The sequence below is a fragment of the Orussus abietinus genome, unplaced genomic scaffold (assembly GCF_000612105.2).
Source record: "Orussus abietinus isolate OABI.00-Male unplaced genomic scaffold, Oabi_2.0 scaffold156, whole genome shotgun sequence".
NCBI lineage: Eukaryota > Metazoa > Arthropoda > Insecta > Hymenoptera > Orussidae > Orussus > Orussus abietinus.
Genome location: NW_019394309.1, coordinates 99,094 through 124,064, shown reverse-complemented (window position 1 = coordinate 124,064; position 24,971 = coordinate 99,094). Strand labels below are relative to the sequence as shown.

The 24,971-nt window shown below is 50.0% G+C and overlaps 1 protein-coding gene across 1 annotated transcript in view; it reads left to right on the top strand.

Moving 5' to 3' along the window:
- The window catches only part of LOC105695242 (pikachurin-like), a 67,499-nt gene that overhangs the window by 21,674 nt on the left and 20,854 nt on the right, over positions 1 to 24,971 (top strand). The window contains exons 3-4 of the mRNA XM_012416613.1: positions 8,603 to 8,826; positions 8,916 to 9,144. Of these exons, the coding sequence (XP_012272036.1) occupies positions 8,603 to 8,826; positions 8,916 to 9,144 (453 nt within the window). The remainder of the gene's footprint in view (positions 1 to 8,602; positions 8,827 to 8,915; positions 9,145 to 24,971) is intronic.

The window sequence follows — 24,971 nt, the reverse complement described above, 5'->3', positions numbered from 1 at the left end:
TGCAAAGCGTCGAGTGCCGAGCAGCACGAAGAGAGAGAGAGAGAAAGATATATANCTCTTTCCTCGGCAGTGAGTGGCTTTTAAATATATACCCTGGTCCGTCCCTCCAGAGGGGCCAGAAAGGAGGAAGAGAGAAATATATAGAGAGAGAGGGCGCAGAATGCAGCCCGCGAAGTCGGAGAAACGTCCACCATTACGGCGAGGTAACGCGAAGACAATGCGTCCTCATTAGCGACTGTCGCACCACTTTTCCTCGGGTGCCCAGTTCTCCCCAGGTTCCTCCCCCCAGGTTCCATTCACCAAGGCTGGGAGTGCGTGAAAGAATCCACTAGAATTTTGGGAACGTAAGAAATCCCTAGGGAGAAGGAGAGAGAAGTCTCAGGGGTCGCGCCGAAGAGGCGTCGAAGAAACGCTGGAGACGTTGAAAAAATTAAAAAAAAACGTCGAAGACGCCCTAAATATGCCGTAGACGCGTCAAAGACATGTTGAAGACGTTCCGAATCATGCCAAAGATATGGAAAACTCTTCTGAAAAGCGTTAAACACGCCGAAGAAAATCGCAGGGAGGTTCTTCGAGGAATAACGTTACAGCTGAGATTTCCTTTCCGGAGCTTCAAAGCGGATTCAAGACGCCCGCGGAAGACGCGGAAATGATTTTATTCCTTTTTCCTTCTTAAGAGAGAGAGGGTGGGGGTCATCGTGTGTGGTTCAAGTCACGAGGAGAGGATCCTCAATGGTGATCGTCGAGGATCCGGAGGGGCGAATGTTTCTCTTTAACGCATTCCAAAAGAGCGCGCGAAAATCTGAGGGCAGGCGCGGGGACCGTTTTTGAAGAAAAGCAGGAAAATCGCGGAAAAGGGCCGAAGAAAGGTGGAGGGTGGGAAGCACCCCTCGCTTTTGAAAGCGAAAACCCGCCGAGGGTGACTATCACGGCTGCTTGAACGTGCAAACTCGGAAACACCTCGAGAACCACCCCCGCCACGCTGCTTTATTCTCTCCCTCATTTACTACCCTTTTGCTTCTTTAATTCCTGTCTTTTCCCATTTCCTCCACTCCTCTCTCTCTGTCCCTCTCTCTCTCTCTCTTTCTCTCGATTTTCGAATTGCCCCGCAACCAGTTACCTCCGTCCATTTCGGCGATTAACAATGGCTTGATCGAGCGCAGTCCTCGTCAGATCTCACCCCGTAAACTGTAACATTAGGGGTTGCACACGCGATCTCTCGTGACGCACTCCCGGAGAGTGAGATGTCATGTCGTGGGATCGTGCTTTGAACGACTTTTACATTTTTTTTCAACATACTCACCGCGTGCATACGCGAAATCTCGGCGTGGTGAATTATATCGCCCGACCCGTAAACCACCCCATGTCAACCGTGATACTTGTTCTATGCTTCTTTTTTTTACACTTTCATATCTCTAAAAAGTCAACGGGAGAAGACACGTTTCGCTTATTGAGGCCGGAAAATGGAAATTGATTTACGATTTCACGTCTAATACGGTGAAACCGTTGCGTCCCCCGGTCCACCCCCTGACAATGCGTAAATGGAAATGCGATATTTTTCGGCCAATCCGAGTCGATCGAAAGCTCGGATTCGAGGGCGCACCTGACATTTTTCCCGGCCAACGTGAAATCGCGATTCCCCCCTCCGAAATCGCGATGTACGCCGAGGGAAATCGCACCGAGTTTGTTTCGCTCAATTCGTCGTTTTTCTTCCTTTTTCCCCATTTCTCGAAATTTCACCCCCCTCCTCTAAACAGGGGTTTCCCCCGACTAGAATTTCACTTCGACGCCTCGGAAAATCCGGGAAATCCCTCGGCCGCGGTCGTCGGGAAATTGACGTATTACTGGCGGGATGATGACAGATTGCATCGACTCGCCGAGGAGTATCGAGCATGTCTTGCGGATGACAGAAGGGGAGGAAGCGAAAGACAGAAAGCCGGGAAGCGAGGGAGTAGCCGGGAGGAGAGAAAAGCGCGGATCGAAGGGACCGAAGCTGAACGAAGGCAGGACAAAGCTGAAAAGCCCGTGGAAAACAATTTTGCGAGCACCGTTGCGGTTTAATGGGATCTGCAAAGGGGGGGGGGTTATTAATTGAAAGGCAATTAATGGCGGTGGACAAATATGAGCGAGCTTTGTTTCTCGCGCTTTGCCGCGGGCGCTTCGCGACCTCTTTCGCTCCCCTTCGGCATTTTTGTTTATTTCCCCCTTCGTCACCCCCCTCCTCCCCCCCCCTACGTATTTTTTCCGAACATCCGGCGTGTTTTTTTTTTACGGCCGACCTTTTTACGCGGAATTTTTATTGCTCGCGGTATTGCCTAATACGTTTTCCCCGGGGAAATTGTATAATTTTATCTACATATTCTTTTTCATTCGTTGGCGATTTTCCGCGCGTCCACCCGCGTGGCCCGGTTCGGGAATTCGGCCCGATCGCGTTATTGAAGTGCCTTCGATATTGGCATTCGAGTGCCCCGAAGAAGGCTAGGTTCTCGTGAATTATTCCCGGGGACAAAGTTTCGGGGCAGGGAAGTTTCGATTAAACTCGGTTATATCTGTCGGAGGGAATCGGGTCAGCGATACGAGGTAGGGAATAAATTATGGAAACGCCGCAGCCGAATATACGTGTCGGGGCTTAAAGAGGGGAAAATAAGTCGCGACGGGATGTGCCGGCCATTGGCGAACTCTCTTTCATTTTTTACATTCGACCCTTTACCCGCCACTTTTCCGTTTTCCTTTCCCCCTTCAGAGGCGGCGTTCCTTCCGTCGTCAAATTTCCCATCCGTTTCCCCGATTTTCTGCCTTTTGAGCCCGGCCCGTCAGGAAGTCCCACGGTAAGGCTTAATTTGAATCCTGATAATTACGCGAAACGTCCGCCTCGTTTGGGTGTGTATACAGACATGTATATATACATTACGCGCTTTTTATTCCCCCGGAGCACCCCACGTACAGCCCCCCCTCTCTCTCTCTCTCTCTCTCTCTTTCTCTCTCGGCTCTTTTCTGCGGGTTAATTAACGAGTCCTGTAACGTCGTTTACGAATGTTCGTTAAGAATCTTTTAATTACTCCGCCCCCCCCCCCCTGCACCGGAGGCCGCGGCGAGTGCCTTCGGGTATGGATTTTCTCGCTGCCCCCTTTTCTCTCGGACTTTTCGAGCTTTTTTCACGAAAATTACTCCCGAGGAAGTCCTCGGCCGATTCTGTCGGTAGGATTAATTCCGGAGCTTCCGCGACTTTTCCGGAATCTCGAATGAAATTAGGCCGCATTGAGTTCCGCTGTCGATTTTCCTAAATTTCGGGAGGCAGCGGGTTAATCGATGGAATTCTTCTGGAAGAAAATTCCTTTTCCCCAAGGAAGATTGAGCTTTTTGAGAAGGAAATTATTCGCGAAATTGCGCGATCTTTTATGAATTTTCTTTGATAAAATTAGGTCGCATCGGGTTCCTCCGTCGATTTTCCTAAATTTGGAGGGGAGTTCGTTAATCGACTGAATTCTTCCGAAATAAAATACTCTCTCCCCAGAAAAGATTGAGCTTCTTCGGAGGAAATAATTCGCGAGATTGCGCGATCATGTCGGACTTTCATAAAACTAGGGCGAGGGGCCCGAAAGCTTCTTCTTGTATCGCGGGGGACAATTTCGGAAAGTTCACCGAGAGGTAATTTCGTGGGATATATGTGTGTGTGTTTTATATATATATATATTTTATATATATATCCGGCCGCTGCGAGGAACATGCGAAAGACACGTCGCGCAGGGAGCTTAACTAAGTTATGGACGATGCCGATACGAAATGACTTGGAAACTTCTTTTCCCTCCCCCAAAAGCTCCTCTTCTTGCCCTAGCACGTGTCGCCTCCCTCCCCGCGCAGACAGGGAAGTTACAAGGAATTTATAGTTGAACTTTTCGCCCCGGGATTCACAGCGAACACGCGAACTCACTTCCGGAACAATGGCGGCTCATTCCGCGCCTTCTTGTTCGCGGGTTTGCCAAGCTTCCCTCAGTACGCCGCAGCCCCCCGAAATAATGCCAAAAGATGGGATTTTTCATGAGAAAACGCTTGATACCTACAGAAGAACAATCCACAATCATACCAACAAATTTCCCTGGCTTCGACAAATGTGAGCCCTCGTAAACAGGAAATATTTTGCCAGACACGTTTTTATTATATTCGCAAAAAAGAAGTCGATTGCACCTCCGGGGCATCCAAAATTCTATTAACGGCCGCAATATTCCATACTGGTGACAATTGCATATCGCTCTTTCGTTCGAATAGAGACAACAATATATACATATATATTTGGCTGTCGCTAAGAATTCATCCGGGAATTTAGCAAGTACTTCTCGAGAGAAAGCCTTCTCTACGGTAACATCTACCTTCGATACAAATCCAAACATTTCCGCTGTCGATGCAATTATTCCTGCCAGCGGGAGTGAAGTTATATCAGCAACGCTTCCCTATGCTAAAAGTCCAAATGTGTTTTTCCCTCATAGGAGCGGTAAAGTATTCTAAAAAAAGAGGATCCTCCCACCTTCCAGTCAGTCGGTTATTTCCTCCCTCCTTTATGTATCGTTTCGGGGCACGTCGAGATTTCGAGAGGCGATAGAGACCTCGCGACGTCTTCGCTTACTCGAACAAAGAGGCGCCGCGACGCCGGGCGTCGAGTAGGTCGAGAAAGCTCGAAAGCTCGAGAGATCGCCCCTCTCTTGTCGGTTTTACGGGGAATCGCGCGAGAACGTTTCAGCGGCCTCTCGGCTCGATCTTTTGCGCCTCGTGGAGGGTGAAACGATGAGGGGAGGGGAGGAGGGGGGGGCAGGGGGCGGAAAAGGGAATTTCATTCCCCGAAGAAAGGATCCGCGAGCGATGGCTTCGCAGGATGGTCCTCGGGAATGGAACGAATTGTCGGGAATGGGGAGCTCGAGAGAAGGGGTTGCTGCACCCCATAGGATGCAGCGGCGCAGGGGAGGGCTGCAAAAGTGCAAGAGGGCAAAAGTGCAAAAGTGCAAAAGGGGAGAACCGGGAATTTTGCATTTTAAGGGCCACGGCGTCGGGGGTGTCCTTTTTTGGGGGTTTCCCTGACGGAAGGAGAGCTCGGCCGCGATGCGTCAGCCGAGCCGGAAACTGGCGTCGCTACGGACTCCTGCGCGGTGTAAACGAATCAATCCGGTAGCAATTGCGGCGGAATCCGCAGCGGCTAACCGACTTTCCGCATCGACGAGCCCGTCCGGGCGCGAACCAGTGGAATTCGGTTTCGGATCCTGTCACGCTCGGCTACGTCATGGTTTTCCGGAGCGGCGGGTGAAACGCCGGCCCTTAGGTGACGCGGACGGGGGTGCGTTTTTTTCGGGACGAAACGTCTGCCGGGACGCGCTTCGGCTTTCCGGAATCCGATCACGCGCGTCGGGACGCCGACACCGAAGCGACGCTCCGGATGCGGAACGCGCGCGGCGGGCCTCCATGCCGAAGGACCGTCTCGACGGAAGACGGGTAATGGAATTGCTACTCGCCCGGCTCTAATCATACGGAGTGGAGTCGGCGGGGGATCCGCGGCGGGCATTATTCGTCCCCCACGACGACGTGGGATTAACCGCGAGCCGCGAATTGGGCCTGTCGATCTGGTCCGATCGCCGATCATCGACGTCGAGATCTCTCTGTTCCCTGGACCACTGAGAGGGGAAGGACTGGGAAGAGCTCTTCAAGTATACTCGGCTCGAAAGATCGCAGACACGCTTTATCATCCCAGTCCTTCGTCTAGGAAAAGGCCTTTGCCTACATGGGAAGGTGTACACTTTTAAATTATCTCTCAGAATATATATAAAAAAAAATAAAAGAACGGATACGATGACTATTCATTTGAGTTTATTTCAGTCAAATAATGAACTCCTTGAATCAACGAAATATTTATATGGTTCGATAATGATTGTCTGTCTCGGCGTAAGATCGATCGTCTCGAGTTCGTACACGTGGGTTTATTTTATACGTTTTAGAGGTAAGGGCGCACTCTCCCCGGAATCTTGGGGGCTGTCAGAATTGGGTTCAACTCGCAGAGGGCTTGTAGGTGCAGCCAGGTGCACCGGGTGCGAACTGCATCTGTCGTCGTGTATCAGGCAGATCGAGCAGGAGCTGAGGGGGCGTGCGACCGACGTCGGTCTCGTCGACGTGACCTGGTAAACGAAAATCGAGTTCCCCGTCTCGAGTCGCCTCTGACGGTCATGAAAAGAAGAATTTAATGCACCCCCGTTCGCCGGATGTCGAGTTCCCGGAGCGACTCGATTTATTGGTCGGATTCGCGAGTTACTCGCTCCTGGAGGGACCGACTGTTACGGGGGCGGGGGGCATTCTCCAGGAAAATGCCGTATAAAATTCCCGATCCACTTGTGCGTGCTCCATTTGAAACCTGGTCCAGTTTGGCCAGGGAAGACTTGTCCGGGAAATTAATTTACTCGCTAGGCGGGGGAGATGCAATTTGAAATCGACTGTCGATCGCGGGGGGGTGGATTGCCCCCGTGGCCGGGCATTCCTGGACAATGGGAGGCGATGAAAGCCCGCGTTTCTTTGGGAAGCATCGAGGTATCGCATTGTCGCGTGCAGCGCTTTCACCGCCGCCATCTTGGGGCCGCCATTTTGGTACCGCTTTGGTGCCGCTTTCGAAGACCTCAAAAGGCTTTTACGACTCGATACGAGACCCGATTTCTTTGCTCTGTCGCTCTTCCCAGTCGATATATATATATTGGCGGCTGAATCATATCTAATTGAAAGAAACAATTATTTTGTTGAGAACAAGAATGGATGTCGAATTAAACGAATTTCTTGTCGCAATGCATATTTCTTTGAGCCAACCATGTGTTTTTTTCTCAGTGAGGGGGGTGTCCTCAGCGTTCTTTGTTCTCGGCTCTGTGGTGTCCTTAGTATCGCATTGGTGCATAAAATTCTGGAATAGCCAGAAAGGGAGAACAAAAGGTGGAAAAGAAATTCGAGAAGACCGGAAGGCACTACTCTGAGAAATAAAAGAAATTGGCACGGGGCTTTTCGGCGAAGGGCATTTTCCGCCTCGTCGAGACTCCGGCTACGCAGAGACTCGTCGCGTGATTTTATGCAGACAATACGGACAATTAGCTGGAAGGCGCAGTCAGGATGGCGAGCGACGAGTAATCTTCCCACTCGGAATTTAATAAGCCCGACGGAGTCGCCATCTGTCGGCGGGAAGTGGGACGGCAACTTGGCGAGGGACTCGGCCGGGGACTGCGGGATCCATCTTCGTGTCTAGTTAGCGGGACGAGCAGGAGGAATTACGCGGTAGTTAGGAGTTACTTAATAACTGCAATCCTTCGAGGTAACGCGAATTAGCGAAAAGGAAGGGAGGGACCAGGAGATTGAACGAAACAATTCGTATTTCGGTGAGAATCGGAGAACGCGACTCGCAGTCCCCTCTAAACGCCATGAAGCTCCTTCAAGAGACCGGCTACCACGAAATTTCATTATTTCGATGAAGAACCGGAATCGGTAACCCAAAGTCCGAGAGATCGCGCTCGAGATTCGTTGTAAATCGAACGGAGGCTCTCCTTCGCGGGGGGTCCGCGGGTGAAAAGGGAAAATGTCTTTCCGTGCGGCAAAACGCTTCCGTTCTTATCCCCTCCCGACATTGTGCAGCGGCGGAGCATCGGTACGGTTTATTGGATTCCACGGGGGGTGCGAGCGAGGGGGAAGGAACAAGATTGCTGGGATCCTCCACCTGGGGGATCGGCGGAGTCCGTCCTTTCCGGCCACTTCCCTCGCCGAAGGAGAATATGAGGAACTGACCTCCGATAAATCCCTCCTACGGTTTCGGCTCGGGTTCTTGAGTTTCCACCGGTAATTTCTTACTTAACTTCGCCCCGACCTTTACCTCTTCGCGGGTAATTGCGCCCGGCCTTACCCTTTGAAACTCGAGGACCCCCTCGAAACATAGGGCACGTTATCCAGGAGGTTCGGTGAAATCGGCGACCCTTGGGCAGTTCTTGCTTTACCTTTCGCCATGACGCGCCTCCTTGTAATCGAATTGGCACCTGGCCTGGCTCCCTTGTGTGTGGAATTATGCGCCCGATTAGTGCCGGGCCGAACCCCTTAATGGGCACCTGACGCTTCCACCGTCGGCCGCAACAGCTTACAGTACTGCATGGCATTAAGTAGGATATAAAGGGACCGGTCAGCCGAACGGAATTTCCGGTCAGCTCCTAGAGTGAAATCGGCGACGCTTGAATAGACTTTGCTTTGCGTCTTGGCATTGCGAGCTTCCATGTTCATCGAATCGGCACCTGGCCTGCTCCTCTGCGAGTGCAATTATACGTCCGATCAATGCCGTACTTAACCCCTTAACAGGCGTCTGACATTACTGCTGGCTAGTCCATTGACAGCCTTGCCGGCTTACGGTGCAACATGGCGTTAAGTAGTACAGAATCCGACCGGTCAGCCAAACGGAGCTCCTCCGAGTCGGTAGACTCGAGGCCGGCAGTTACAAAGTGCCCGACGGGATTTCGGATGTTTGCGCACTCGAGGAGCGATAAATCTCTCCTGAGCCCTGATAAATGGGGATGAATTTATTCCGACATTTAACGTCGATTTCTGTTCGCAGAGCTGAACTCGACCTCGCCGTCGACCGGCGAGCTGGCGGACGACGACGATTTGAATCCCGACCCCGAGGACGACGTCCCAGAGGACGTCGTTTACATGCGAGGTGCCACCTTCCCTGTGCACCTTGACTCCACTGCAAATTCCACTGTTCTGACAAACGACACTAGGAAGGGTCCGGACTCTAACGAGATTCCGGTCCATAAGGAGGCTCACGGGACGTCCCAGGTACCTTTCGTCTTGGAGACGAGAAAGATGTCATTTCTCGATGGCGAGCTCCCAGGTTACGACATTTCGCCCTCCTGGCACGGTTTCAGGGACCGAATCTCGAGCAGAAGCTGCCCTCCACGACGGAGAACGTCGCCGTGACGGAGCCCGCCTGTTCCTTGGACTGTGGACCAGGTGGAAACTGTTACATCGAGCAAGTCGCTCGTGACTTGGAGGAGGAAGACCCGGGGAAGACGGCCACGACCAGACGGATTCGAGGGTCCTTCGTGCAGAGGTGTCAATGCCCCCTTGGGAGAAGTGGCGATCGATGTCAGCTAGGTGAGCGATATTCCACCTTTGCCTCGGCTTAACTCTTCCCCGAATCGGGAATTTCAACCGTTGCGCCGTTAATTTTTCACACAATTTTTCTCCCAATTTTCCTCCCAATTTTACCGCAATTTTTCGACCGCTACCGAAATGTCCCAGGGAAAATTCACGGCCGCGGGTTGGCGTCGAGCCGACGTTCTTTGTCTTCGACCTCTCTTTCTCTCTCATTTTCCCTTCCTTTTTCTTTTTTTTTTAATGGAAACCCTCTCAGCCGTCTGTCAGGGGAATGAAAGGGGATTACGGGCGTCGAGTCGCCGACGTTTATCGACGTTTTCAAGGGGCGTCGAAAGAGTCGCTGCGCCTCCTCGGGGCCGCCATCGAGATCCGTCGATCCTTGACTTCTTCGTCCTTACTTATTAAAACTCCGCCAAAACGTTCCGAATTCTATCTAGGACGGACGAAAATGGATACCCTCGAAGGATCTTTTATCAGACCATGATTTGATCGCGACGCTGATCCGATCCGAGCTTGATTGGGTCTCCGATTATCGATGAAAAATTCACTCCCGTATTTGAAATAATTGCGCGGTTAATATGCAAATGGGCAATGAATGCCGACGAAACCGCAGATATCGAGCTCCCTTTCGCCGGATCAATCAATACGATCGACTCGCGTTCTCCTGCATGGCGAGGGCAGAAGTGGACGTCGAAGACCGCTCGTTAACGGGGACATTTCCCCCCCCCCGATTTTTCCGGTCTTCCGGGTCCGTTTTGCGCCCTTGATTTTTTTATTTCCGCCAAACCTCCACCCCTCGTGGAAATATTCGAGTAACGAGATTTACGAGGACGCTCGGATCGGGGGGGAGGGGGAGGTGAATTTTTGTCAAAAATCGGCTCGACCGCAAGCGAGGGGTCCGTTTTCCGGGAGGGGCGTTTCCGGCCGCGTTTCCTGGGAAATGTCGGTGGATTTGCCTCCCTCCCTGGAGGGGGCGAGATCCGCTGGATTTTAATCGCGACCAGTAAATCGCGGCTCGTACGCTCCCGTCGGGAAATCCAATGAACGGGGGCGAGGGGGCAAAAATGAGGGGGGCGAGGGCGGCGGCGCCGAAGGAGAGTCGACGCCTCGTGACAAATACTTTTATTTATCCGCCGATGAAACGCTACCCGTTGCGATTTATTGAAACCGCCTCTCGTGTGTTCTCATTTTTCATTAATATTTCCGGGAAATCGGCGGCTATGTCCTGTCGGTGGCGTTTCACTTGGCGATTAAAAGGCGAGGACAATTCTCTCTCCTCGTGGAGGCTGGCCGCGAGATTCGGCCGAAGTTGCCAACTCTGGGAGGACTCGAGTCGCCAGGATTACCCGTAAGTCCCGAGTTTAGACTCGGCGGGGGCGCGGCCCCTGGCGGAGCTCTCGAATCCAAAACCTCTTTCCCTTGATATCCGGAATTAATTACACCCCAGCCATCCGGCAGAATCCTGCCGCCTATATTGCGTCGAGGCCTTATTAAATTTTCCCAGGAACGACTCCTTCTATCTCGCTCTCTCGCGGTCGCCGCGACTCGCCCTATCTCTCTCGCCCATCCGCCATCTTGGAATTGCCCGAACACGCGTGGCTTCGGGCATGCAGACGCGGATGCAAACGCCGGATGCAGACGCGGACGTGTCGCGGGTCCAAATGCGCAGGGACAGCTAGTCATCATCCGGAGAGGTGGGGTCAAAATATGAAAGTTTATGCCAAACTCGGTGCATGGATCTTCATTCTTCTTCATTCTCTGAAATGCTTCAGCTGCGTAGGGTGTTTCTCATCGCATTGTAAACGCTACACGCACTTATGGGGATTTCGGCTGAACGGATACTGGTTTTACCCGCGACCTACGAATTCCCCGGACGCGCCGCCTGTGTTGGCTGAGTCTGACGAGGTTAAGGAAAATTAAGTTTGCTGCTGGCCAGAGTCTGATAGGATGCATATTTATGAAAGAAATATCACGGATGGTTAGTTCAGGTTTTAAAATGGCAAAATCAAATGTTAAAAGAAATTCCAGTGACTGATTGAATACGGCGGTGCACAGGGTTCCTCGGGCCTTTGGAAATGCGTAGGGGTTGTTCGCATGCAGACGTCGAGGACAGGTGTTTGCTCGTGGACTAAAGGACGCGTGTCCTGGCGGGGTGGAAAGGGCTCGCCGAAAAGTTCCTCGGCACGTTTTATGGACAGGTGGATTACGCTCTTTATTAAGGGTGCCTCTTGTATGCTCCGCGGATCAGGGGCGGTTAGCGGGCCCACTCGGCGGTTTGTCGAACGTGGTTTGCGCCGGTTGTTTAGCCCCCACCCTCCCAGAAAAGGGGTAATCTTCCCCTCGCGACGAGTGCTCGCACCCTTCCCAACGTTTTCCGAATTAATGTCGAGAGTGAAGAGGGACGATGCACCCTTATTCCCGTTCTGCGACCTCGGCCATTTTTGGCCGCCTCGGGGGTGAGACCCACCCCTGGAATCCCGCTCGAATCGGAATTGTTCAGCGGGTGAAGTCACCCCTCGTCCCTTCGAGCGCGAAACTTCGCCGATCGGGCCAGGGGGATCCCATCGATCGCGAATCGGGACCCCTCGTTTCCGGTCGTTCCGGGAGTGCCGAGAGGACTCGGTTTGCGATCAGCGACTCGCAGTTGCGGAGGTCCGCAGTTGCACCTGATGGCGAAGCCGGCCACGCCAACTTCGAATTCCAACTCCCTAACTGGCCGACGGGGGCGTAATCTCCAACTTTTACTTTTCGACCAGCCACCCCTCGAAGCACGGCAGCTGCAACTGCAACTGCAGCTGCAGCTTCCGGGCGACCCAGGGGCGTCTCGTTTGCCAAATCCTCCCCTGAGTAATTAGAAGTTCCTACCCAACTCGACTTGCGATTCTAATTTCCAGAGTTTCGACCGAATCGCACTTTAAGGTTATTGAATCGAGAATCTGAAATACGATTTTCTTCTTCCAGAATCGTTTGCCTTTTATTTAATCGGGAAACTTGGTAGAGTTTCGCGCCAAATATACATTAACATACGTTGTACACGTCTGCGCTAAGCCGATTGTATGCCTGAAACTACATCGAGTTCCTAACGCAAAGTTTGGACATGTTATAAACCCGTAAGAATTAATATCTCCGCATTTAAGAATTCCTTGTAGTTCGTGGTACTGAGATACATGAACGGAAATGTTTTTTCGCAGTTATTCTAATTTTCTTCAGACTTGTAGAAGTCATTTTTATCCTACGATAGCGTTTTTAAACATTTCCAGGGTTAGGTTTTGCTCGCTCAGAGTATTCAGTTGATGTCGTCTTCCTACGCGCTTTTTCGCACCCCTGGCGAGAAACTCCTATTTTATTCAGTTTCTTTCCAGCATGATAACCAGCAACGTGATTCGGTAACAAGCGACGGTCGGCCTTAACATATTGTAATGTTTGGTGAGCCTCCAGCGATTTCCAGCTGATATCCACGTGATTTCTCGAATTAAAATCCATTGATTTTGAATAACCCTGCGAATAGCATTTAACGCGGGGTAATGCGTACTCGGATTAAAATTCGGAGGGGTGGGGAGTTTCGCACCTGAAATCGAAAAGTCACAAAATAGCCCACCCTGGGCGATTGAGAGGTTATGTTAGGGGAGAATGTCCACACTTCTAGGCGTGTTCGGCGCACTTTGTGCGGCTAAAATGGAATTTCGGTATAAGGGTGCTGCGGACGCCATTGTTCCGTGCAAGGTATAGAGAGAGAGTGAGAGTGAGAGAGGGGGCTCGAACTTGTCCGAAAATGATGAATATTCGCCCGGTCTCGATGGTTCCAGCCCGTTTGGCGCTTTTTGCCGATTTCTGTCCGTTTTGTCGAGAAAATGGGATTTCGCGTCGGGGCGCGCGCATTGCGCCAAAGTGGCGGAAGGCGACCGGGGGGTTGGTTTTTGAAAAGGCACAATGCGCACCCCGCCAACCGTAAAATGAAACTGTCGATAATTTCCCCGTGTTTTCGCGCACTTCCCAACGGGAGACATACGGCTCTTACCCCGGGGCCGTTTCCTGCAGGAATGTCGAGTCCGTTTTCATGGCCCGTCCGGTTCGATGGCGCCTCGAAATCGCGAGAATTCTCCCCTTGCACTTGCGACAAGGTGCAAGGGTGCAGCCCAGTGCACCCTTATTCGGTTCCTCATGGGTCGCATCTAAGAAGGAGAAAGGAAGTACTTCCCTTCCTTTGATATATTCTTCCGAAAGTGCATAAACCCAAGAATTAAATGGATGTTAAAGTAGGATCCGGATCAATCGTTTCAAACGTTACAACGTGGATATGGATTATGGGGGATAATAATTTAAATAAGTGCTTATGAGTAAATTTTGAGAAAAATTGAAATCTCATGAGGGTCAGGACCTTCCTTATAGCCTACCCGTTCACGTTGTAGAGTTTCAAACGAATCTGTACATTCAATTCGGAGAAAAGTTTCATAAACGAGACCTCTTTGACGCCACTTTTCACCCCACCTTAAGGGCGTTACCGTTCACTCTTAGACGGTAGAAAGCGCAGTTTCCCTTCTTTTTATTTCCTCAAAATGGTGAGACGTATCAGTCTCGGAGTTGGAGGTGTTACTTCGGACCCTGGCAGCCGGAAAATCGGAGTTAGAGGAGCAGTCGATTTCCGTCGAGGGTTACCAGCTGAAAATGTCGATACGAGCCTCTCTTCCGCGCGATGCACCCTCTGTAGTAGATGTATCTAAATCCGATATCAGGAACAGCCTTAACATGGCCGCATAATTTTCTCGCGGATCCACGTCGGGTTCTTCTTCGTGAAAATAATTTTCCCATAAGGGGTTGGTCGTTTCCTTGTTTTGGGGAATTTTCTAGGAGGGGTGAACCAGGTATTTAGGAGAGTGTTCGCTGCTTCGAAGTCGCTCGTTAGGTCTTCAGGGTGGAGGACGTCGAGGAGCGTTCGGGACCAGTCGAGGACCGTTCGGAGTCCCTTTATGGTCGCGGGATTCGTCCATTAACCACCGCGTTACAAAGTCCGTCGCCTCCGGGAATCCAGGCCTCGGATCTTGGCCCCCGGCCAAAATGGCCGACCACATGCCAGATTAATCCGACAGATTGACCGCAAGCCGCACGCGGCCGTGGGGACTCCTGGCGTCATTAATATTTCATAGGGACGTCCCCTTAATCGATAAGTCGATTCCCCCTCGACGGCGTCAACAAATCCGACTTTAATTTTCCGACCATTTCCAGGGTCTCCTCGACCCTAGAGGAAGGAAAAGGAGAGGTCCTACGGAAGCTGCATTTTCCTCTCCTCGAGGTCGTCTTTGTGGTCAGAAGGCACGCTTCGAATTTCGGGGGAGAGAGTAGAGGTCATTGAAAATTTCGCCCCCGAAATTTCGAGGTCGCGGCCAGCCGCAAACTCAGCGTCACCGGTTAGCCATTTTGGTCCCATGAAGACTTAACCGGTGCTTGTAGGTGACCGATGTAGGGTCTCGTTTATTAAGCGCCGTTTCGCCTCGGGCTCTGTAATAATTCCCCGCAAAGCGCGAGCCTCTCAAATTGTAAGGGAAATGAGCGCCGGCCCTTCAGCGACGCCTGCAACTTCGGCCTGGGGACGCCGTCATTAAAAGTGAAATTTAATATTCAGATTTTTATCCCCTGCCGAGCAAAACACATTTGCTTTGTACTTTGTACCTCGATTCAAGTAGGATAGGTTAGATGCATAATGAGAAAACATTTTTCCACCGATTTTCTGGCGCGCATGCAAGGGGGCGGCCGAGAAGAAAAACCCGATTTTTCATGAAAAAATCTTTCCACTGGGTACATCTACGTTCGATGTAATTGCAAACATGTTTGCTGTAGGTGGGATTATTCCGGGAGTAAGAAGAAAAATTGATCGGCAACGTAGTCCTTGGTTAGAAGAGCAAATTTCTTTTCCTCCGTGCGGAGATTCGACGATCTCGTCGCCGGGGACGAGGGTGGAAAGAAAAGAAAGAAAAAGTCGAAGACCTGTCCAGGTCGCGTCTAATCACTTTCCTTGATTTGTCAGGTGCGCCATAGGAATCTCGGCGTCCCTTAATAATCGCGGACGGGTCAGTTCCCATTATTCTCCCGGCGTATCCTGGGGGTTTTTCTTGCTTCCTTTGGACCATCTCTCCCTTCTCAACTTCGGCATGGATCGCGGTCCTCCCCTCGGCTTCCGGTCTGCGATCGATCGCTCTCTTAATGGGGAAAAGTGGCGACCCCGGGAAGCCCCCTCTGGTCGGACCACCTCCTGGGGTCGGATCTAGGGGCTTTTTTTCCCCCAGCGGTCGGTGTCGTTTGTCAAAACGTATAAGACAGGGCCTTCGCCCGAGAGATTTTGCGCTTCCTCGCGGCGTCTCTCTCGCAGTCTTCAAGGTGGAGAACGCGCCCCGAAGAAGCGCCCCTGGGGGGTTGGGGGGTTCGCCATATCGGTCGGAAAGGGTGAGGGCGTTATTGTTCCCCCTGAAAGTGGTCGGACAAGCCGCATTGTTCCCCGGTGAGGGCCCCGAGCTTTGTGCTACCTTTCGCTACTTTTGCCGCCCCCTTTCGCCCCCCCGTTCGCGGAGGTCGCCATTTTGCAACCCTCGATCACCCCCAGCGGCGGCCCGTTTGTCTAGAGCTTCTCACCCCTCTTTTCTAGAGAACCTCTAATTTCCGACGAGAGTATTGTTCTTCCTCCGGCTTGGGCACAATGCCCCCCTCCCCGAAAAAGACGGTGCCCCTCCCAACCCTTTGTCAGGGGGGTCGCGAAAAGTCTTAAACGCCCTCGCTCTTTTCCCTATTTTGCACTCTTTACCTCGCAATTTTCCGACCCAACGCCGTCATCGGGACCTCCCTCGAAAAAGGACGACTCATGACGATTTTCCTGCGCAACTTTGCCGATCGAATTTTTCCGCGAGCTTTGTTTTATCCGTTTCTTGTACTTTAACTCGCCTTTCGAGTACACCAATTGTCCCGAGTAGTCCTCGGGATTTTTCGGTTAGCGTTAAGTCGGTCAGCGGCAACTGCTTAAGAACTCGCGCTTCTTCCTGCAGCGGAAAGTTTCTCCGCAACTTCCTCGTCGACCATTTTCCCCTCGGTGCACAGAGGAGCGAAGTTTTCCCGAAGCTTTCCCGCCTAACGAGCGTGGAATTCGTTGCGGAACGTTTTCTCTTCTCTCCTCGGGCTCCTAATGTTCTCCATCGGTTCGAGCTCTCGAACGGAAAATTGTCTCTCCGAAAAAGGAAACTACGGGGGAAAAAAAATATGCGGAAAACGGGGATTACCTGTTTCCCCAGGAAAACCCGCCGCGGGGTGAATGTTTATTCATCGACGGGATGGCGCAATTCAATCGGGCCGTGCATTTGTTATTTTTTAACGGGCTTGTCCATGGCCGCCAGTACTCCCGGAATACGCAGTAAATTATAAGATTCCTCTAATTAACCCCTAGTCTTTTTAGCCGGCCATAATGGCTCGTTCTTTGGAAGAGGGAAAGAGGGAAGAGGGTCCGCTCTCGACAACGAAATATCCGGCGTTGGGGCGAGTCAATCGGGCCGGAATCCGCGGCTCGTTCCATTCGCGATGGAGCTTTCCCGGGCTTTTTCCCTCTCTTGAGCGAACAAAAAAAATCCCCCGCCAGGAAATTTGACCGGGCAAAAATCGCGCTTAACATCCACTCAATTTGCGCTTTCGCCCCCTTCCCTCGATTCCGAATAGGGCAGTTGCGAAATTGGCACCTCGTTACCGAGGGGAGCCATTCGTCCAAGGGAAATAGCCGCTTCTGATAGATTTAAGATGATATGAAAGGGACATTTTCTGTATATATATTAAAAGTCAAAATTGTATACAACTTTCCTGCAAATTTGGTGCACCGAATCGTTAGAAACTTCAACACGTGATTATTGAGACCCTAATTTAAAAAAAAAACGCAATGCTCGAGAAATTTCATTGTCCGACAAGAAATTTCTATTTATCTCGGACTTGAACCAGAAAATGACTTTTTTTTTCTTTCGAAAAATGAAATTTCACGAGCATGACGTTCTTTTTTAGGGCCTCCATAATCACGTGCTGAAGTTTCGAATGATTCGGTATACCCGATTCGGAAAAAAGTTTCACGAACGATTGACCTCTCATAGACCACTTTTATATCGCCTTAATGAGGGGTTTATTTCGCGTAATTGACGCTATTTAGGTGAAGTCTCTGGGAAAGGGCCTGCTCAGAATCGTGGAGTCGGTAAGACGGGCTAAGAAATGAGTCATGGGCCCCATAAGCGCAATCGACAGGTGGGGGTCCAGGGTGGAGGCACACTAGGGATGTTCGACATCGCCTCGGCTTTGATCCTTGTCGCGGTTAATAGTTCGACGATAATGCAGCAACCGTGGGCCACGCCATGCAGAGCCCTAGTTTCGCTATTTACCCCCGGCAAAGGGGCAGGTAAGGCATCGCCGGTAATTGAACATAATGCACGGTTAATGTTAACCCTGTCGTGAGTTACATGGCGCCTTGCCTCCGGGGGCTTGACTCTTGACAAGTGCATTTGCAAATTGCACTATTTCCATGTCAGGGAAAAAGTCGACCCCGTTACACATAATTATAACGATACTTTCATGCGACACACAATTCAATTCCAAGGGAAATAAACATCGGTTAAACTGGATTCTAACAATTTCCATATAAATTGAGGTGACATGCCCGCAGAATAATAATTCACGGTAGTAGTACAGAATTTTTAAATCTCCTCCCAGGAAGGTTTTTGCTACGTCGGCGAGGAAAAACATTATCACTTCCCTGAGGCAACCTAAATTAAATGTGGTTGCACTGTTCCTTAAAAGCGACCTCGAACTGCATATCGCGTTTTCCATCGAGGAGAATAACGACGGTATTTCTTTTGGCGGTGCTACAAATTTATTTCTTCATTCAGCAAGCATTTTTTTTAGAAAGACTATGTACAATGCATTTGGCACAATTGTAACCATTTTTGCAGTTGATGCAATTATTCTTCTAGTAAGAGCTAATCTTTATCAGGGATGCTGATCTTTGCTAGGTGAGCATTGTTTTGTTTCCTACGTGATTTCAGAGATATCGCGTTGCGATCGGGGGTGGCGCTCGAAAAGGGATGTTTGCGAGTTTGTACGCTCACGGGTTTACACGTTACCGAGGAGAGACTCGCCATTTCATCCCCGACACCCTGAACTCCCGACGGCTACCCCTAACGTGAAGGAAGACGTACAACGCCGGGGCTAAGTACCGGGGTGCGTCGCGTCTGCCCTCTAAGGGTAGTTTCGCCATGCCGTAACCCATACCGAGTATACATACTGGGTACACATTCTTGTGTACACCCTGTGGAGCAACGTAGCCGCACGTAGCTATATGTAACCACCCAAAATGGGTGGCGTAACTACCGGGGAATATTCCTTACAAGAGGGAAGCAAGACGAAGGGGCGAAAAAAAATGCCGCCAGGGGATGGAAATTCGTCGCGGGATAAATCCTGAATTAATTAAGACATTTGCACTTTTACCAAAGGACAGCATTGCTGACAAAGTCTCCCTCTGCCTTCAGTAATAATCTCGTAAACGGTATGAAATATTTGCAAAGGTAACGAACGATAGTAATCATATAAGTGTTTCCTTCAGAAAAGATACTTGCTAAATTACCAGATGAATTTCTAGCGACAATAAAAAATATATTCTCGTCACGACTTAATCGCTTGTAAAGAATATTGCAACCATGAATACAATTCGCGTGGCACCAGGGAAGAAATCGTTTTTCTTTTTAGGCATCCATACAACGAAAATGTTTATTTGGTCCATTTTCAAGAAATTCATATTTTCTGCGAGCGAGGGAAAAATGTCTCACTCTGCTCATGAATTATTTTTCTGCGTCGAAGGAAACAAATTGTATGAATAGGGGGGTGCAAGTTGCATATTTCCATCCGTCCTTTTTTGAGGGGTCCTCTTGTTTAATTTTCCAGCACCAGGGGGTTGATTTGCGGGATGTTTAGGTGGGGATCATTTTTTATCTTTTTTCCTTTGGGGGTCAAAAGTTGAGGCTCATGTTTTATGCAGACCACGCGAGGTCCAGTGAATGTTCGATGTGGTTCTTGGGAAACATGGCAATTCGGGGTGTTCTTTTGAGGGGGGTCGAGGGCGCATCGAGAAGTGGAATCTTCACCCCTCGAGACGAGGTTCGGCCACCCTCGGTTTTTCTACCCCGAAAGAAATCGCCACTATGGAACGCCTTAAGGTCTGCCGAAGGGGCGAGTGGGGTTACGGGTTCGTTCACACAGGGCGAACGGTGGTGACATTAAGCCGCACCCACCTCGACCTCTTTCTGGTTGGAGTGTCGCAATCGATGTCTTCGCCATAAAGCACGAATTTAACCACGACTTTCCCTCTTACGGTCCACAAGGGTCGAGGACGAGTGGCGAATTTTTTTTCACGGCTAATAAAGCACCCCGCACGAGTCGACCTTAACGCGATATGAAAGTGGCCATTGAGACGTCAACCATTCATGAAAATTGTCTGCCACCTGAGTGTATAAAATTGTTAATAATTTTACCACGCGAATATGGAGGTCCTAACGAAGATCCTGACCCTAATAAAATTTCATTCCATATAAATCCGATTATACACATTCTTCACATTTTTCATAAAAACGAAGTTTCATGGGTCCCAAGACATTCTTTAAAGCTTTTACATTCACGTAGTCAAATTTTAGACGATTCGATACCCACAGTTCGGAGAAAAGTTTTATAAGCCAGGCCTCTCAAGCGCCACTTTCATATCACCTTAAGGTCTGATGGGCCTCGTTTATGAATCCTTCCTCCGAACTGGGTGTACCGAATCGTCTCAAACATTACAACGTGAATGTAGAGGCTATAAGGAAGGTGCTGATCACCGTGAAATTTCATTATTTACAAGAAATGTGAAAAGTGTCTATAAAGAAATATTAAAAAATCGACTCTTAATGAATGTCAAGACCTTCCTTATCGGCTCTATATTCACGTTATCAATTTTGAAACGATTCGGCCCACCCAATTCGGAGAAAAGTTTGAAAAACGAGACATTGACGCCACTTTCGCATCGCCTTAAGGGTGTCGCGACGTGTCTCTTAACGCGAGTCCAGGAGATGGGACTCACGTGCCAGGACTTCGCTGTGACTATTGGGAATGTCCGAACAGCATCACCGAATTATCATTTGTCCGTCACCCCTACTATGCCTCCCCTATTGGGATGGAAAAGGGATAATTGGGAATAACTATCGATAGGTGATGGGCGATATCGACGCACTTTTCCCCGGCTTAGGGGTCGCTCTATACCGCGCTATCGATGCGAGGGGTGGCTTAAAGCCTTTGAAAAGCCCGTGAATATGGCGCACCCCTTGGCCCTTGATTAGAAAATCAATAGGACCGACCTAGGGGTGCGGATCGAACCGCCCTTTCCCCTCTCTTTGTAACTAAAAATATTTAACTTAATTCCTACTTCCGGTAAGATTGATCTCCGGCATTCGAAATGTATAACGGTGGCCGAATTCGGCACTTTCGAGCCCACAGGAAAATCGATCGGGCGCGGGCTAAGGGCTGCGTTGTGTGTTTCTCTTTCGGGCCACGTTGCACCCCCTACGCGGCTCTGTCGAGTCAATAATACACGGGGGTGCACGAGGGATTAGCGTTTAATATCGTTGGAGCACGCGAGCAGACGTGCCCTTTTTCCATCAGGCCGATCGATAGCCAATCGCTGGGCATTGGATGCGAAGAGCGAAACGTCCCTTGGTAGATTAGCGCCATTTGTGAGAATACCGCCGAGCCATTTCACAGATGAACCTCGGTTGATTCAATGTTTTTCCACCCCCTTCGATTTTTCGCGAAACGTCTTAGTACCGCACCTCTACAATTCGACAGGAAGCCGACTGCCAAAATGTTGCTCGGGTTTGCAATTAATGCCGCATTTGCCAGCGATGAGGCGTAAATGCACCGCCGAAGTGCAGGCCCACTGCATGTCGATGTTTCGAAATAATATTCCATCACGCCAGGTCGGGACGACTGCACCAAGTCACTCTGCAAAATCACCGCGAATCTGCATGTGCACATGCAAATTGCCGCCGACGGGATTGGCAATTGAGAGTGCCCGTTAGTAAGCGATGCGATTTTACCAAGTTTTTTCCTCCAGTCCTCCTTCTCGAAGCCTGAGAGGGAGAGAGAGGGTCAAAATCCGGAAAAGAAACGAGCGGGAAGAATGGAGTTTGAAAATAATTTCTGGGGCAGGAAGGGTGCTTACGAGCTTTTCTGCAAGCGTGAAATTCAGCGAGGGTTGTAAAGAAATGGTCTGGAAAGGAAGGGAAAAAGTTGAAAAAAAGGAAAAAAATATTCCGGAGGCCAGAAATGGTGGTTTCGATTTTTCGGCGTCCGTAAATTCAAGCAAGGACCTAGGGGTTGCAAAGAGGCTTCGAAAGAGGTGCATCGCCAATATGAGCGTAATTTTTCTCGCCGTCATTCCCCCTTCTCTCCCGTTCAACCCGTCGCTTTTTCCCCGGAAGAAAGTTTCCCGCAAGCTCTCGGCGTCGCCTCCGTTTCCGGCGAACGCCATTAAACTACACGAGCCGCCACAATAACCTCCACAATGACGCCTCGGTGTAAACCACCGAGGGGTTCGGCAAAACCAGGGGTGAAACTTGCCGATTTCCCATTTCTCCTCTGGTTCGATTTGCATAGCGGTCCCGGTGCCCCGGGGGCTGCGGTCAGGACTTCTGGTTCTCTCCCGAAGGGGAGGAGAACGGGACCTACAAGAAATAACACTACCAAGCCGGCAAAAACGCCCTTTTATTCCCCATAATGTACCTATCGGGTACTAGCGGAGAGTTTAATAATTAATAACGGCGCGCAATATTAAAGGGGGAAGCGTCGAGTTTATCGCCACTTCAGGATCCGAGCGGTCAAAGAGGAACTTTCCTTCCGTGGACAAACCACACAGAGGTTATTACCAATTCCCCGAAAATAACGTGAACAACAGGACCACGCTCGAAAATAACGTGGAGGATTGGGTTTAATAATTAATAACTACGCGCGATATGAAAGGGGGGAAAGTCGAGTTTATTCCCGCTACCAGGATTCGAGCGATCAAAGAGGGGCTCTCCTTCCGCGGACAAATCGCACAGAAGAGACTACCAACCTCGGGCGCATAAATAAAACAATGCAAAATAGCCCGGTGCATCGGGGATTTCCTCGGGAGTTTACAACGATGGGATTTAGCGCGAGTTGCAGTCGGGCGGTGGAGGCGCTCACAAAGGGATTAAGGATTCTCGCGGTTTGCTACCAGGATGCAGGTTGCGGGAACGCATCCTGGAGCCCGACCAGAGTACGGCTCCTGGTGCATCCTGGAATGAGAGAGATGAGGGGGGACATGCATATGTATGCAGGTCGAAGTGCAAGAAGTAACCTGCTGGTCCGAATGTGGGGCAGATCTAGAATGAGGGGTCTGGATGAGAAGAAGATTAAGTATGGAGAAGGGCGTGCTAAGTGGTTTAATTGAGCCGCCGCTGAAGGAAACTATTGGCAGAGGGCCAAATGACGATTTCTTCCCTCGGTTACTTTCCATCTCTCAAAACTTGCAGAGTTACAGTCCGCTAATCGAGCGTTTGAATTTCGGTCGGCCGCCATCTTGGAAATCTTAGAGACACGTCTATAGTACGCCAACTTCCCAATAAACAGAAAATAGTGGAATACCGTTGAAAAAGCTTCTATTCTACGTATAGTAAACTATGGTTTTGGTCGTGTAACGTGAATGTCGTGTAAACGTAGTACGCACATAAAATAATCTCTCGTAATCGTTTACTATACATTGCAATAACTTTGAAACCTTACATTAGAGTACACATTTCTCCTCGACTAGGGATAAACGCATCGAGAACTTAATTATTTGACTCAAATAAATTGTCATAATTCCGAATAAATGTTCCCTCCGATTCGTTCGAGTTTATATGAGCCAAGGAATTATTCTTTGAATTAGCAAAATATTTCTTAGGTTCGATAAGATTTCTTCCACAGAGCAATTTCTCTTCGATTTGGCCTTCCTTTGAGTTGAGGAAAATGGAAAGAGAGAGAGAGAGAGAGAAAACAGAGAAAGAAAGAGTGGGGAAAAGAGGGAGATAGCACATTGGTAAATAAGTTATTTCTTTAACGGGGCTCCAGGGGAAACGAGCTACGCCCTCCTCAGGGCGTCCATTTTGGAGCCGAACAAGGGGCGCCGGTATTTATCTCCTAGCGATACGCGAGTTTTCCGGCAAAAGTTTCGCTTCATACTTCACCTCGACTTGTGGGCGATCCTCGTGGAAGGTCTCCGCCAATCAGGAATTTCCTCTTGAAATTTTTATCCACGACGCCCACGGAATCCTCAATGCGACGCCTCGTTATCCGAAGGGGCTCTCGTTCGCTCTATCTCTCGTATCGCTCGTATCTACTTATTTCGAGATTAAGCATTGAAAAATATAAAATATTATTCCCTACGTACATTGAACGCATCCCGACTCACGTATCGCGAAGTCTGCTCCTTCGGAGATTGGCCAATGTAAATATCAAATGTTATATTTACGTATACCGAACGTATTCCTGGGAAATAAATTATCCTCGGGCCCGACGACTCCGGGGCGGCTGACCTCTGGTACGCGGCGGCCATTGTGTACGGACGTGTAGGAGGAATCCATAAAACGAATGGACCACGGCATTACAGCCTCCATAAAAGAGTCGTTTTATCCGGGGTACATAAGGCACTCTTGCTCGCCGTGTATGATCGGACGTTTTTCTGCGCGATAAATCCCCCAGCTCTACATATTTATGCGCGCGATAGCACCGCCGGTGCCGGTAATTTATTCTTTACATCTCGAGGAGGTCCTTTTTTCCCGACTTTTGGCACCGCCGTCGAATCTTCGCGGTAGCGACTCGGTGTTTTGATAGTCAAAGGGGTCGGGATAAAAAACGGAGGAAATGACCCTTTCCACCCTCCCCTTTGACCGCGCGGTGCGATCTGATCAACCCGCCGGACGGAAAACTCGGATGTGACCCGGTTTAAATGATTTATGGCGACGCATTATATCGACTGTAAAACCCGCTCGAATTTGGTTTATGGATTCCGCCCGCGTTACGTCACCGATCTGTCCCGACGCTCAGAAATCAAATTTTCGGCCGTGCCGTGACTGCCAAGCGCGACACCTACGCAATTACCGAATCATGTCGGTAAATATCGATTGCCTCGACATCGCCTCCACCTCCATCGTTAATACAACACGGATATATTTATCTAGGATTAAGGCGACGTTAAATGTGGACTTGAACGGTCAGGTGCGCGGATAGACTTTTTAAAAGACGGACTAATCGACTCGTCGGAAATTTTAATGCACGATTTTAGAGATGCTGAAACCGTACTTGATATTTGAAAATTCGTTTTTCGAACCCTGTTTTTTCTTCTTTTTTTTTATTTAGAGACCAGATCCACCAGGACACATTTCTGCCATTGTTCACTTCTGGAAGACAAGTAACAACTGTTAATTTTTCTTCATTTTCTCGTTTCTTTCCCCGAAAAACGGATCGACGAAGGAAGGGCTGATGGTGTTTCCACAAGGGCGATGTCTGGTCGTGTTTGTATTCCTAATTTGTGTGTTTAGGAGGGTGCGTGCCAATGGCGCGCGATAGGGCACAGCCAGCCATTAGGTGAGCAACGCGTAGGGCAGCTAAGCAGAGCTTATCAACGATCGCACGTAGATCAATAGTAGTTGCCCTCGGTTCCTTTGGCGTCGTCGTTGCCAGGTGACCGAAGTTACGGTTTACGCTTGCTCGGAATCCGGGGAAAGGAAGAG